Source organism: Rhinopithecus roxellana, chromosome 10, assembly GCF_007565055.1.
Source record: "Rhinopithecus roxellana isolate Shanxi Qingling chromosome 10, ASM756505v1, whole genome shotgun sequence".
Lineage (NCBI taxonomy): Eukaryota > Metazoa > Chordata > Mammalia > Primates > Cercopithecidae > Rhinopithecus > Rhinopithecus roxellana.
The window spans coordinates 10,920,791-10,935,880 of NC_044558.1; the positions used below are offsets into that span (position 1 = coordinate 10,920,791).

Below are 15,090 nucleotides of genomic sequence, written 5' to 3' on the forward strand. Positions count from 1 at the left end.
GTTTAAGTAAACATTATAAATTATTGCTGCTTTTGTAAATAATGTAGACTGAAATTTATTATTCATAATATACATCATTTTGTCAGCTGAAAGACAATAAAATTAAATAAATAAAATAATGGGCATAGATTAGAGGTCACAAACAGCCTGTGCCTCACCTGTAAAGCTTTCTTAAAATGCAGATCCTCCGCTCGGCACAGTGGCTCAGGCCTATAATCCCAGCACTTTGGGAGGCCAAGGCAGGCAGATCACCTGAGGTCGGGAGTTTAAGACCAGCCTGACCAACATGGAGAAATCCTGTCTCTATTAAAAACACAAAATTCGTCGGGTGTGGTGGCACATGCCTGTAATCCCAGCTACTCGGGAGGCTGAGGCAGGAGAATCGCTTGAACCCAGGAGGCGGAGGTTGTGGTGAACCGAGATTATGCCATTGCACTCCAGCCTGGGCAATAAGAGCAAAAAACTCCATCAAAAAAAAAAAAAATGCAGATCCTCAGCCTCCACACGGTAGAAATTCTGATTCATCGGGTCTAGAGCAGGGCCTGGTCTCGGTGGCTTCAATAGGCTTCCTAAAATTCTATACACACCACTTTTACAAACCACTGGGATAAGATATTTGGGAAGACTTACATGTACCTTTTAGAGCTGTGGAATGCTTAACATGGACATAGAAGAAGAAAATATTTAAAAACACAGAAAACACTAATCCTTTCCTTCCATGGATCCTCAGTTATACCGGGAGCCGCTCTGCCTCCAACATGGCGATCGTTGATGTGAAGATGGTCTCTGGCTTCATTCCCCTGAAGCCAACAGTGAAAATGGTAGGTTTATCATAACCTCAGAATGCCCTGTTTGATTTAATGTTGTATGTATCCCGAGCATAAGACAATACTAATTATTAAAATACTACGAAAATCAATCAATATCAAAGCCTTACGCTTTTTCCAAGCTCAGAAATATAATCACGTGTTGGTATGAATGCTCACCATGTGCAGAGCCCTGCGCTAGGACCCGTGACTACAAGAAAAAGATTGTCAGCAGGTGTTTTTCAGTTTCTTCTTAGCTCAGAATTTTGTTAAGAAGATAAAACATGTGAACATGAACCAGTGAAAAATATGAAAATGACTGGCATAAACTATAAGTATTACAGAAGTTAAAAGAATAATAGAGCAAGCAAAACAGGAAAAAAACTCCTTATGAAGAAATAGAAACTGAATTGAACTTTGAAATATGAGTGACTACCAAGTTTAGAATACTTAGCTGTCTTTTCGTCAGATAAATAACTTTACACATTGGTCTTGTGTCATCCTGATATTGAACCCGTTATGCCTTTCATTTTTAATTGTATTACATTTTATCTTTGCTTACAAAAAACATTTGAAGAATTCTATCCTCAGGGTTATTTTGGCAATACAAAATATTTTTTCTGTGGATTCCCCAGGGGTTTCATCTATTTATTAACATTTGTGGTGTTTCAATTTTCTTCAGCTTGAAAGATCTAACCATGTGAGCCGGACGGAAGTCAGCAACAACCATGTCTTGATTTACCTGGATAAGGTAAGAGACCTTCCAGTCTATCTGCAAAAAAAAAAAAAAAAAAAAAAAACGTAGATAATAATCCTCCAAGGGAACATCTGGGAAGGTAAATGCATTTTAGAAACATCACTTCCATGCTAGAAATTTCAGAATTCTAATGTTAACTCTAAAAGAATGTTCTCCTCTCCTTTATTTGTACTTCACCAGGCATTATGGATAGAAATGGCTTATTAGGATCTTGGGATATGAATATTCCTAAAACCCCATAAGCAAGAAATCTTCACAGAATGTGTTTATTATGCTGACAGGTTATTTTGATACCCAGTAATATAAGGAAGTAGCACTTGTGATTAGTCAATTATTAGTTAATTATCAACATAACAACAATATGAAAGGAAAAAAAACTGTCAATCTCCACGAGGACTTGAACCATAAAATAATAAGACTAGTTCACCAATAAACCAATCTGATTTTATAGATACGTGTGGTAAGAGAGTTTGTTCATGCACATGTTGATGGGAATTATGGTTTACAAATTTTATGAAATTTAAGCCTGGAAAGATCAACCTTTTAGATGCCTCCTTGAGTCTACACAAGTATTCCTGCAAGACAGAGAAGTGAAGCTATACCAAATCTCTGGATATTTAAAAATGAACACAGTCATCCAATAAAAAGTATGTATCATTCACCCCATGAAAGGAGCTATGTATCGGCATTGACAGAAATATATGTGTTGTGTTAGTTATTTAAGAAATAATCTGGAGAATTTATCATCCCCTCTGAGAGATTTCTGCACAATTTAATTAAGGACCCTATAGTGTGCTGTAGGATGATAAAGCTTTTCCCCGAAAAACAGGTGAATACTTTAAAACTAATTCGAAGAGAGAAGAAAGCTTCCTGAAAGGTCATTTAATTGACTTTTGCTTTCCAGGTGTCAAATCAGACACTGAGCTTGTTCTTCACGGTTCTGCAAGATGTCCCAGTAAGAGATCTGAAACCAGCCATAGTGAAAGTCTATGATTACTACGAGACGGGTGAGTGAGAGTGATTTTCACATAGAAATATTTAATTCCTGATCACAGAAATTCAGATTTGGGAGATGTGTTGGGGCTATTTATTACATTAAGTAATTACATTATCACTTCACTTTGTTTCCATCGAGTCTGATGCTCCTCTTTTTGTCTCTTATACACACATTGTAGAAACAACCTACATTATAAATATATCAACTAATAATATGAAACACCTGTGGGATATTCAGTTCCCTTTTCATCAGATAAATAGACTGTATGACCATGAGATTTAAGTAAGTAGAACATCTGAAGAGTCCTTCAGGAGTTTGGGATAAAAGAAAATATAAAGCATGGTATTTGAAAGGAGAATATAAGGTAGCAAGCAATGCATCAAATGAGTGATGCTAATGTTTCTGGTACAATACTGTTCTTCCCACAGCAAACTCCTTCCTTGGTCTGTATCCCACAGATGTTTGCTTTCTTTCTCACTTCATGTAATGATTTCTGGTTTTTTGTTGGTTTTTTTCTTTTCCAGATGAGTTTGCAATTGCTGAATACAATGCTCCTTGCAGCAAAGGTAAGTCACTCACACTCCTTCAAAAGGCAGTCAGAGCTCCTTCAGCTTGTCTCCCAAACTTTCTCCTTCATAAAACCCTGGGTAAATATTTGTCAAAAACATCAGATTACTCACACCGCACATTATTATAGAAAAACACATTTACTGGAGAGGGCCACTGACTCTGTCAAACCTCAGACAGTCCGTAGGATTGCTTATGGGTAAAGATTTGTAATAGATTTGGGTTCCCACTGTACTGACTAGGTTTCTTTGGGCACTATGCCACTCAGAACTAAGGGAAAGAATACTCTCTGCTCATGGAGACCCAAGTCTGTCTTAATTTTTTTTCTTTCCAATGTCACAGATCTTGGAAATGCTTGAAGACCACAAGGCTGAAAACTGCTTTGCTGGAGTCCTGTTTTCTGAGCTCCACAGAAGACACATGTTTTTGTATCTTTAAAGACTTGATGAATAAACATTTTTTCTGGTCTATGTCTTTCCCTGTTTCCTGTTCATTCAATAAATATCTTTTTACATTTCCATATGATTCCCAATAGAACACTAAGATAAAACTTAAAGGAATCAAGTGCTGAGGGACTTCAGAATACAAAAAAAAAAAAGATACAGTCATGTTGGTATGAGTAGGCTTCATGTAAGGACTGTGGGGAAAGAAGAAAGTATTGGGTTATATACTAGGAAGGTGGTTATGGAAATACCCTATGAAAAACCCGAAGAGTGAATTTTTATGAGAAAACAAGACTGGCTTCACCAGAAAAGACTTTTTACATTAAAATGAAGTAGAATGGAATACAACATTGAACAGGTCATAATGGGAGGCAGGATAATTGGGACCTGACCTGAATTGGGAGTTGTGTGTCCTGTGTTACACCAAAATCTGCCACTAATGAGATTCATCAGTCAGTTACCCTGGGGTCTAAGATTCAATAATAGATGAGCTGAAAATAATGAAGGGAGGGTTCATGCAGAAGCAAGTTTTCTCAGCAGAAGGAATGTGTATGACTCAAAGTCCAAACAGGAGTATTATATTGGAGCATCTTTCTTCTGGAACTTTGAGCCAGGACGAAAGGATAGCTGTAAAGTCAAGGAGATACTCTGATGCAGAAATCAGTTCTCACAACATCTGACTGATGTCTGATGTCTCACAATATTTCTTTAGTCTATTTTTAAAATAGATAATTTTCTTTGCAGTAAGTATTGCAACATATATTTCCATTCTATGGAAGGAGAAGCAAAAGCTTCAGGAGTTTTTGAAGAAGTTGGAAAGATTAAAGCAGGAGGATTGAGCCAAGAGAGTCTGAGGACAATCCTAGGAGTCCTACTCTTCATTTGGCACAAAAATGACAATGTTTAGTTAGGCAGAAGGTGAGTATGGATTGTATAAACTAAGAACTGGAAAGGACTTTGAAGTTCAAGCAATCCTTAGCTCTGTCTCCAGGATAAACAAAAGAAGAAATAAAAGCTATCACTTTTGTGTGGTGCTTATTCTGTAAGCACCACACAGATATTAAAATATCAGCATCATGGGATCCTTGAGGTGTCACTTTCCTGGCCAGTCTGGTGGCACTTTTGCCTGAGTTTTTTTCTGGGCCCACTGGGCTACTTCCGCCCACTCCCACTTGCTGGCAACCTGGGTCCCGGATCCAAGAGAGACTGAGACAGGGGTGCAGCGGTGAGGGGAGTGCTAGGGGTGTGTGAGCAAGCGTGGCCACCGTGCAGTCACACACACCAGCTGCTGCCTGGGTTGGGCAGCTCCAGGCACCAGTACAGGCTCTCCGTGAGGCGGCTGGACCAGGCACACAACAAACAGCTTCCCCCTGGACCAGGTGCACCACAAGCAGCTTCCCACAGTGGCACTGAGGAATGCAGTGACATTAACCAGGGCCCCAAAGAGAGAGTCACAGCCCGGGCTCAAGGAGCTCCCAGGTCTGGGCTCTCCAGAGGGCCACAGCTCTTCTCTCCCTGTGGGGAGAAAGGGGCATGTTGCAGCCCTGTTTGTGTTACGGCTCTTTTAGCCTTGCTGTGCGGCTCCTCAGCTCCTGCATCAAGCAGACAAGTGGAGAATGAGACAGATGAAGAGGAGCATTATTCAGCAATGGAACAGAAGGATGAGGAAGACGAAGAGGAAGGAGAACCGCAGTTAGTAGCTCCTTTCCACAGCCAGGGTGTCCTTTCCACAGCAAGGGTGTCCCAACGAGTGTTTAGCTTCTATCAGAAAGGAGACCCTGGAGTGAGCGGCTCCTCTCTGCAAACAGGTCTTCCCATTGAGTGTTCAGCTTTCAGCAGAGAGGAGGTCCTAGAATGGGTAGTTTCTCTCCACAGGCAGGTCATCCGTTGTCTTCCCATCCTCTCTTCCAATCTAGCTGAGTCCACGTGATTTTATGAGCCTCAGAGGGAAGGAAATGCGTGCTGATTGGTCCATGGGCAGCCACGGGTGGGCCCAGGGAACAGCACCACAAGTTCTCTCTCTGGTCTGCAGGCTTCGGGCCCTCCCCGGCTTGAGGGTGGGGCTTCACTGGGGACCCACCCCCTTCCACCCAGGAACCTGTCAGCCTCCTGCTGCCAGGCTGTTCATGCCAAGAGGCGCCTGTAAGCCAGTGCCCAGCTATCTTCAGCCCCCTCTCGGCCTCTCTCCCATGCTTGTTGGTGCCCAAGTTCCGGAGGGGGCCGAGACGGCAGCGGACTGGCGTGTCAGTGCTGTCCTGAGCGTGTGCACACTCAGCGAGGCTGTGACAGTACGCAGGCTCGGCCCGATCTTGCCCTGAGAACAGAGCGGGTGCTAACAGTGGAGAGAAGCCAGGCAGCGGGAGCAGGCACCCTCGAGCCCGCAGTGGGCAGTGGGCTTTGCTGGGCCTCCGAGAGCACAGAAATGTCCACAGCCGCGGCAGGGTGGCTGCAGCTGCACCCGGGGAGCTCCTGCTCCACCAGTTCGGAAGGGGCAGGGCTCGTGCTTGTCCCTAGTTCACCTGCTTCTGAGTGTGCAGCTCCGGTGGCACCTCCCTGCAGCCTGGGGTGGTGAGTGGGAGCGGGGCGGGGAGGAGGGGGGAGTTCCAGGTCCTCCTTGGGTCCGGGTCGGCGTCCGGAGCAGGAGTGACGTTGCTGCAAGTTCTTCCAGTGGTCCCGGGGCTCAGGGGCAGCCCAGGACTCTCCCTCGCCCGGCTCACGGCCCTGCCTGGGGGGCGCCTGCGGGAGCAGATCGCGGGCCCTGGGTCCTGGCCGTCTGGAGCGTCTAGCTCGGCGGTCACCCCAATGCCGGGCGGACCCTGGAGACGTGCCCCGGGCGGCCCTACTCAGAGCTTCCTCCCAAGGCGCAGGAACGCGGCGCTGTAGGGATGTGCGCGGTGGCCACACCGCTAGCCGGGTCCCCAAAGCGGGCCCCGTTCCCACTTCCCACCCCGGCCCGGAAGGCTGGCCCAGTTCCGCGCCCTGGGCCCAGCCCCCGCGCTTTGTATGCTAGCACCGCACCGCCCCGCGCCCAGCTCCGCCTTGGGGCACCTCTCTGTCTGCCCCTCCGTGCCCGACTACATTGCTCCCCCTCCAGCGGGGGACTCAGCCCGGTCAATCGCGGCGGCTTCCAGGGCGGCAGGCTCCAGGGACTGTTCCTCTCCTCCCCACGCCCACCGCGGCTCGGGGGAGCGGCGACGTAGGGCCAGGGTCCGGAGCCGCGGAGGCTCCGGGCCTGGGAGCAGGTCCCCCCATCCGGCAACGCGAGGATGGTGGCGGCGGAGTCGGCTGCCTTGGGATCTCAAGGCACAGGGGACGGAGGCACAGACGTCCCACAGCAGTCACTGCGGCTCCCGCAGCTGCTCCGCCGCCGCTGCCCTCCCCTCCGCGCTGCAGCTGGCGTGATGGCAGTGGCAGCTCTGGACGCCCCACTGCAGCCACCATCAGCCTTGTGAAATAGGTACTACCTTAACAAATGAGGAAATTGAAGCAGAGACATGTAATTTGCCCAAAGTTACTAAGCTAGTAAGTGACAAAGCTAGAATTCAAGACCAAGAAGTCTAGCTTCCATGCTCTTAACTTCCAACCATGGTGACACCTCAAACAACTTCAGACAAAAAGGCCAGGAGACAGCATATTTCAGAGCTTAATAAATATTATAATTAGCTGTCAACTTAAGTGTCAATCCAGGCCACAGAATTTAAAAGAAATCAGAGTATGCCTATGAGGACAAGACAACAGGATTATAATAAATTTTACCTCTTAGTTCTAGTTTATTTCTTTGTTCATATGGAAATCGTTACTGAAAATGTACTTTAAGGATATGCTTGTTGCAAATCATTAGCTGTATCACTGACCAAGAGTGTTTATTCCTGAAATGCTAACTGATTGTCTACTATCTGCCAGGCACAATATCCCATGCTATAATACAAAATTAAACAAAATAGGATTCCTCCCTTAGAAAAACTCACCGTAGAGTAAAAGAAAAAGATACACTACTGGGTCGTTATAATGATCAGGTGCTCAAGTTATTCATTGCCCCGGTAGACTGGAGATACAATGGCCTTCTCAAGTTTTGGGGTATTACACTCAAATTCATATGTGATACTGGAGAAAGGGCCTAATTACAACTAAAAATGGATTTCCCACCAGCCTGGTGGCATGGGAATCTTGGAATTAAAATTACGTAGAATTTTAAAAAGTAATGTATCTTCTACATCTGATTTTGTGAACTGAAATTTATTCTTTCCAGGAAAGCATATGGATACGTGACAGGAAATGAAATGGAGACTTGTTGGGGTCAGTTTTATATAGAGTTTGTATTTTATTTTGAAATATGATATGGTGCTATTCTCTTGCATTTTGTTATATGTGACTCACCACCAACCCTATATTCTCCCATTTCAAGCCAGTTGGTCATAAGCATCCATTTGCCTCATAGAATATTGGGATGTTATAACAAGAATACAAAGTTGGAAAGAAATAGAATATTTGAGTTTACCCTGCAAGAATAAAAAGAATAAAAGGGTTTTAAATTTATTTAGACCTTATTGTTTAATCAAGAATTCTGGCCAGGAGCAGTGGCTCACGCCTGTAATCCCAATGCTTTGGGAGGCCAAGGCAGGAGGATCGTTTGAGGCCAAGAGTTTGAGACCAGCCTGGGCAAATCATTGCTCAAGAAAAAAAGGTCTTATTTAGTCTTTTCGTCTTTACAACCTTTTTTTCTATTATGGAGTATTCTCTCGAATACTTTATGTCCATCCACGTTGTCTGAGACATGGCACTTTAACATTCTAGTTATGCCATAGCTGTCATTTTACCCTAAGCCATTAGTAGTACTGATCCACATAAAATTTAGGTGTTTAATTGTTTAAATGTATATCTGATGTATTTATATATTGTATAAAAAATCACCTAACACAATAGATATTTAGTATATCTGCTATATATATATCATGTAACATATAACATAATAAATAATTTATATTTATTATAAGTGATAATATAATATAATATAATAAATATAAATTATAATATAATATACTATAATATTATATATACTAAATATATAAAATATAAATATAAAAAATAAACAAATATATAAATGTATCAGCTATATTATACATCTATTGTGTTAGGTGATTTTGCCCAACTGTAGGCTAATACAAGTGTTCAGAGCATGTTTAAGGTAGGATAGGCTAAGCTATCATGTTCTACAGGTTAGGTATAGTCAATGTATTTTTTTTTTTTTTTTGAGACAGAGTCTCACTGTCACCCAAACTGGAATTAATATATTATACATTTAATATATAGTATCTTAATAATTATATAAAGGTATTTTATTTTAAATTGTATTCTAAGTATCATCTCTCTCAATATATAAGGTCCAAAGTTTATCCTTGAACTCTCTTGATGTTTCTGTTACTGTTGGGTATTTGGAGTATTTTGGGTCTGTTCATGAACATGGTAAACACACCGTTAGGACAAGACACTGTTTAAAAGGAAATACCCACATAGTCTTTTTTATAGATCATAAACACATGCAAGAAATAATTTGTAGTAATCACATCGGTTATTTTCTTTTCACTGGCGATCATTCAAGAAAGAAGAGAAAAAATATTTCCCTTTATTTCTTGTATTTTATGGGCATATAATCTGCCAAGTATGAAGGACATCACTGACTTCATTCCAAGTTTCAGCAGGAGGGAGAAGAAAAAGACTGTATCAAATAGGATAACGTCTTTACTCACGTACTTAATGTCACACAACAATGAAGAGAATGTTTGCAACTTTATTAAGGTAAAGCCTATATTATCCATTAATATGCCTTGTGAATTATTTAGGATTAATAGGATACTATATTGGTAAATAGAGTACATACATTTATATATAGTAAATATAGTACATAGTAAATACATTGCACTATTCAGCCTTGCTATGCTAAAGAGTATGAGAAACAAAATTCAAAGTCTTCAAAGAATAAAATTATACTATTCCACTACTGCACTGAGTATTCTGTAACTCTTCTTGGTTAGGTAAAACTGTAATGTCATGACTTAGGTATTCTACTTTTATATAATTTTTAAATATTTATGTTTGATTGGGTAATCATTCTTTTTCCAGGACATGGGCTTAGAGGTGTTCACCAACTTGAAGATCAAACATACCAAATTATATCCTTACTATATAGTGTTCCATGATCTAGGTAAAATAAGAAATCAGTTTATGTTTTAGAATAAATGCTAATTGTTTAGCAAAGATGATAAAAATGAAATGGTGCAGCAGGCCTATTGCCCGTATGAGAGAGACAGAATCCAATATTGCATGGGCCAAATTAATCATCCAAAGTCATGTAGATGGTAAGGCAGAACCAGAACTGAAGCCACTTCTTTTGATGTGTTAGACACAACATTGCCACCCAACAACAACAATAAAAAGACAATAAGATAAAATGTAATAATTATTACAATAGGTATACAATGTACACACAAGAAGATAACGCTTCTGTGGAATATAAAAATATTTCGTAAAGAAGATGCATCACGTGGAACAGAGAATTTTGACACATGTATGAGAGGTAGCAGAGGGGGAAAAAACACCATTTGAAGCAAAGGGAAGAGTACCAAGAGAAAGAAAATCATTTTTAAGTCAAATTACACTGCAAATAAAGTATAGTTACTCTATTGGCTAACTCCTTCCTTTTTAAACTTTCAATTTTGCTCTTAGGCTATTTACTTTCAGAGTCCACAGTCAAATATTTTCCCCTCTGATTGTACCCCCCCTCCCCCGTTCAACACTCTTTGAAATATCATCTTTCAATAGATTATTTTTATTGCCATCATTTTTTAAAAAGACTGAATTAGGAGCTAAAAGGCCTCTTCTTCAGGCCTCAATCTCATTAGTAAAAATGAAAGAGTCAACATAATTGTTTTCTAAATTCCTTTCTTACATTATACAATAATATTCTAAATTCCCTTCTTGTATTATACAACAATGATGATTGAGATATTCATATGAGATATGATGTTATAACAACGCATTTCCAGCATAATGACTACTTCCCTATAGTCTTTGATTTCTAAGCAACATTAAAGCACTAGTCTATAAACTCATGGCACAGCCAACCCATTTTCAAAGCAGCATTCCTTTTTTTCCAAAACATAACCTTATAAAATGCATTTCAAGCAGAAGATGAAACAGATTTTGAACATGTGTTTCTCAAATGATCGAATGGCAAGGATAGACATGTAATTAGGTTTACTGATAAAGAGTAAAGGGAAAGACAATAATAATGAGTCTTGCCTTGCCACCCAGGCCGGAGTGCAGCGGTGCAATCACAGGTTATTGCAGCCTCAAACTCTTGGACTCAAGTGATCGTCCCACCTCAGCTTCCTGAGTAGCTGGGACTACAGGCACGTGCCACCATACTCAGCTAAATTTTTTTATTTTTTTGTAGAGATGAGATCTTGCTATGTGTTGAAGGGGTGTTGAATTTTACTGAAGGCCTTGAGTGAGACCCTTGCTCAAACTCGACACTTCATTTTCATCAATGAAGTGTACATTACCCAAGCCCTCACATGGCTCTCCCAGAAGCAGAAGGACAATGGCTATTTCAGGACTTCTAGATCACTGTTCAACAATGCCGTGAAGATCATCTCTTTTGTGCGCTAGTTATGAACCTGCTGACTCACCAGTCCATGGCGATTTCTCTAAGGGTGAAGACATGTAAGAAGAAGGTGCAAGAAAATTCCTAAAGGAAGGGACTGGAGAATATGGAAGGGCAACAGCAAAGGAGAAAAAAGCCACTCACCAAGGAAAAAGAAATGGAATCTAGGTTGAGAGTGGAACAGTGGGAATATAGATGAGAGGAATTGTCAAGGAATCATAGAAGAAAACAGATTAACCATGAAGAGAGAAGACATCTTTAAAGGTTTCCTGATGTAGAGCTAATTTCTCTTTCTCTCTCTTATATTCACAAGGAAGAGTAGAAGATGAAATGACCCTCTCTGCCTACATCACCATCTCCCTTCTGGAGATTCCTCTCCCAGTCCCTGTAGGTACCACATTAATTTCCTAGCTTCCTACGCTGCTATGAAACCCAGTGACCTATGGTTATAATATTACCAGAGGTTGGTATGAGGTTATAATCATATTGCCTATGGTTATAATATTAATAATACTCCTCTAAAAGTCAAGTGACAGCTTTTCTTTTGCACAACACTATGCATCATATTTGTCGTTCCTTCAGGAGGATCCACTTGTTCAATAAAGCCCTGGATTGTGTGCCAAAACTAATCCATCCAAAGCACATGGCCTTTAGCCTTGCTTTTGTCAATGTACATTTTAATCAGAAAGCAATTCTTTTTATTTTTAAAAAGGAGTGATTCCTAAAAAGATGGTCAGGGAATAGATAAATGGATGGATAGATAGATAGATAGATAGATAGATAGATAGATAGATAGATAGATATGAAAAGCACTGGTATCACCTATCTTATAGTCTTTATGTTTATTCTAGGACCTGGCAGGACCTCTTTTTATATAAGTCAAAATACCATCATTCTGTCTTCACCCTGTAGTCAGTAATGCCCTATTCTGCCTGGAGTCAGCCTGAAAGTCAGCAAGGGAAGGGGCCCATGACAGCCATGTCTACACCAAGGCACTGCCGGCCTATGCTTTTGCCCTGGCAGGGCAAGAGGAGAGAGATACTGAAATCCCTTGATGAGGGCCAGGAGTTCAAGACCAACCTGGCAAACATAGCAAGACCCCATCTCTATTGCTTGAGGCCAGGAGTTCAAGACTAACTTGGCAAACATAGCAAGACCCCATCTCTATTAAAAACAAAAATTCTATTTTTCTAACAGAAAAAAGATTCCCAATTCAACAACACTCTTCAGAAACTTTATCTGGCAGCTACTCAGGAGATTGAGATGGGAGGATCACATGAAGCCCAGGAATTCAAAACCAGTCTGGGCAACATAGTGAGATACTATCTCATAAAAAAATAAAAAACAAAAAAAGTTTTACTTGGAATAGAACCCATGACTCTGGTTATAAATACAAAATCCTTCAAACTTGTTTAAAGGAATTTAATACCAGCTTCTCGGATGAAAAGAAGAAATAATATTCACAATTTGATCCATCATCAATAGACAAATTAAATGTGTTTCATAAAAGCAAGACGTATGAATTAAGCAAAATCATATTCAAGTAACCACAGGAAATATAAATACAGATACTGTCTCTTACCTAGAGAAATTTTATAGTCTAATTGTGAAGATAGTCTTCACATGACGGAAAAGGATCATCATTAATCCAAAACACGTAAGTTATAAAGAAGCGACATATACCAGCAATTCTAAAATCTGGTTAGCGTCCTTTGTAGAATTTATTTTAAAATGCAGATTTCCAGGTCTCATCAATAAAGATTTAATTTATTATTTCTGAGATGTACTCAGACATCTGTATTTTTTTGTTTGTTTTTTGTTTTTTGAGAAGGAGTCTCACTCTGTTGCCCAGGCTGGAATGCAATGGCGCGATCTCAGCTCACTGCAACCTCTCCTCCCAGGTTCAAGCAATTCTTCTGCCTCAGCTTCCCTAGTAGCTGGGACTACAGGCACCCACCACCACATCCAGCTAACAGGCATCTATGTTTTTAATGAACTCTGTAGGTGGTTCTGTTATGCAGTTAGTTTTCAGAACCATTCACAATGACAGTAAAGGCGATTTATTTCCAGCAATGAAAAGATCACTGAGGACACAGGAATAGTTAGCAAAGCTACTTAAAGATGCCGGGGCTGGCTGGGCATGGTGGCTCACACCTGTAACCCCAACACTTTGGGAGGCCAAGGCAGGTGGATCGCCTGAGTTCAGGGGTTCAATACCAGCCCAGGCAACATGGTGAAACCCCATCTCTACCAAAAACACAAATATTAGCCGGGCATAGTGGCATGCACCTGTGGTCCCAGCTACTCAGGAGGCTGAGGTGGGAGGATAGCTGGAGCCTGGGAAGTCTAAGCTGCAGTGATCAGTGATCATGCCACTGTACTCCAGCCTGGGTGACAGAGCAAGAACCTGTCTCAACATACATACATGCATACATACATACATGCATAAAATTAAAAATAAAAATAAATAAAGATGTCAGGGCTTATGTGGAACCTTAACAGAGAGCAAGATTCAAAAGATAGTGAGGCTTATTTCTTTTCTTTCTTATATCTGTAGTTACACAGGGAGCTGTCTAGTCTTGGATATATCCAAGATGATATCTGGTTTTATCCATTGAAACTCACAGTGAAAACGGTAAATAGGTGCTAGGTGTTTGGATTTTTTTTAATCCCATGTAAGAATATAGCAGCAGTATCCTAATAATGTTAAGCAACATTGGTCATAATCTAAGGAAATTGAATTCATATAGTACCAAATATATGTTTAGCATTGTGCTAGGTGCTGATACAAGAAATATAAGGAAGGTGGGCCTACATTCTAGATAAAATTATTAAACATGAGTAGCCAAAACTGTCAAATGACATTTCAGGGCAAGATATAATTAAGTACCAAAATCATTGGCATAGTCTTTAAGTACTGTGAAAATGTAAAGAAAGCTGAGATGAACGGCAGTGTAGAGACAGATGTTTTCACAGATCAGCTCAGATGACTAGCTATCCAATGTGAGGATCCTTCTCCCTCACCTTCAAACAAATGCCAAAGATGCCTATTACTTAATCATATGAATATTCAATCTTATATCTAATGCGGTGGTGTTCATAATACTCTGTATATGTTTTCATCTTACTGGACAAGTGCCTTCGAACTCATTTAAATGAATGTAACCCCAGCTTTTTTTATATATAGACTTCTTCAGTCTCACAGTCTATTTGTCTCTTTTTACCCCACAGGCTTTCTTTATTCAGTAACACTGGTGATTTCTCTTATTTTCCTCGGCTTGAAAGATCTAGCCACGTGAGAGGACAGAAGTGCACAACAACCATATCTCGATTTCTGTGGACCAGATGGGGCCCCTGCCAGCCTTGCTAGACAGACCCAGGTGAACAGTCCTTCCAGGGGGGCTCATTACCAGGGAAGCACGTGGTACGAGAAGAGCAGTCATCAGGAAGACCATTTGGAAAAGCACATCCTTTCTGTTCACATGAGATATTTACATCCTCATTCTTCGTCGCAAGCTTCCTGGGACTTGGAATGTCAGAGACGAGAGGGTTGGGGGAGGCCAGTGTATATGGATTTGTTTATATTAAAATGAGAAAATGAATATTTCTGTGTACTTCAGATAAACACTCTTTTCCTTAAATAAGCCTCATAATCCAGAAGCCATGTTGAAAGTTGGTAATCAAGGATAAGAAGTGTTTCCAAGGGTTGTCAGTGATTAAGTCAAGCTTACCTTAGCATACATGTATGAGAGAAGTTAGATAAATGATAGATAGATAAATAGATAATAGATAGATAAGGTAGATGGTAGATTAGATAGATACAGATGATAGATATGCTATCAGTCTAGATATATTAA

The 15,090-nt window shown here is 40.9% G+C and overlaps 1 protein-coding gene and 1 pseudogene across 2 annotated transcripts in view; both read left to right on the forward strand.

The window, feature by feature from the left end:
* A2M (alpha-2-macroglobulin) overlaps nt 1-3,601 on the forward strand; it is a 46,421-nt gene extending 42,820 nt beyond the window's left edge. Inside the window, exons 32-36 of one of the 2 annotated variants that reach the window (XM_010376703.2) lie at nt 731-821; nt 1,489-1,557; nt 2,468-2,570; nt 3,085-3,126; nt 3,470-3,601. In XM_010376703.2, the coding sequence (XP_010375005.2) occupies nt 731-821; nt 1,489-1,557; nt 2,468-2,570; nt 3,085-3,126; nt 3,470-3,486 (322 nt within the window). In that variant the 3' untranslated portion in view covers nt 3,487-3,601. Of the gene's footprint in view, nt 1-730; nt 822-1,488; nt 1,558-2,467; nt 2,571-3,084 lie in introns of both variants that reach the window. The other variant, XM_010376702.2, reaches the window with a different exon arrangement.
* Nucleotides 3,602-3,734: 133 nt separating this feature from the next.
* Nucleotides 3,735-6,972, forward strand: LOC104672867 (annotated as a pseudogene).
* Nucleotides 6,973-15,090: the final 8,118 nt, after the last annotated feature.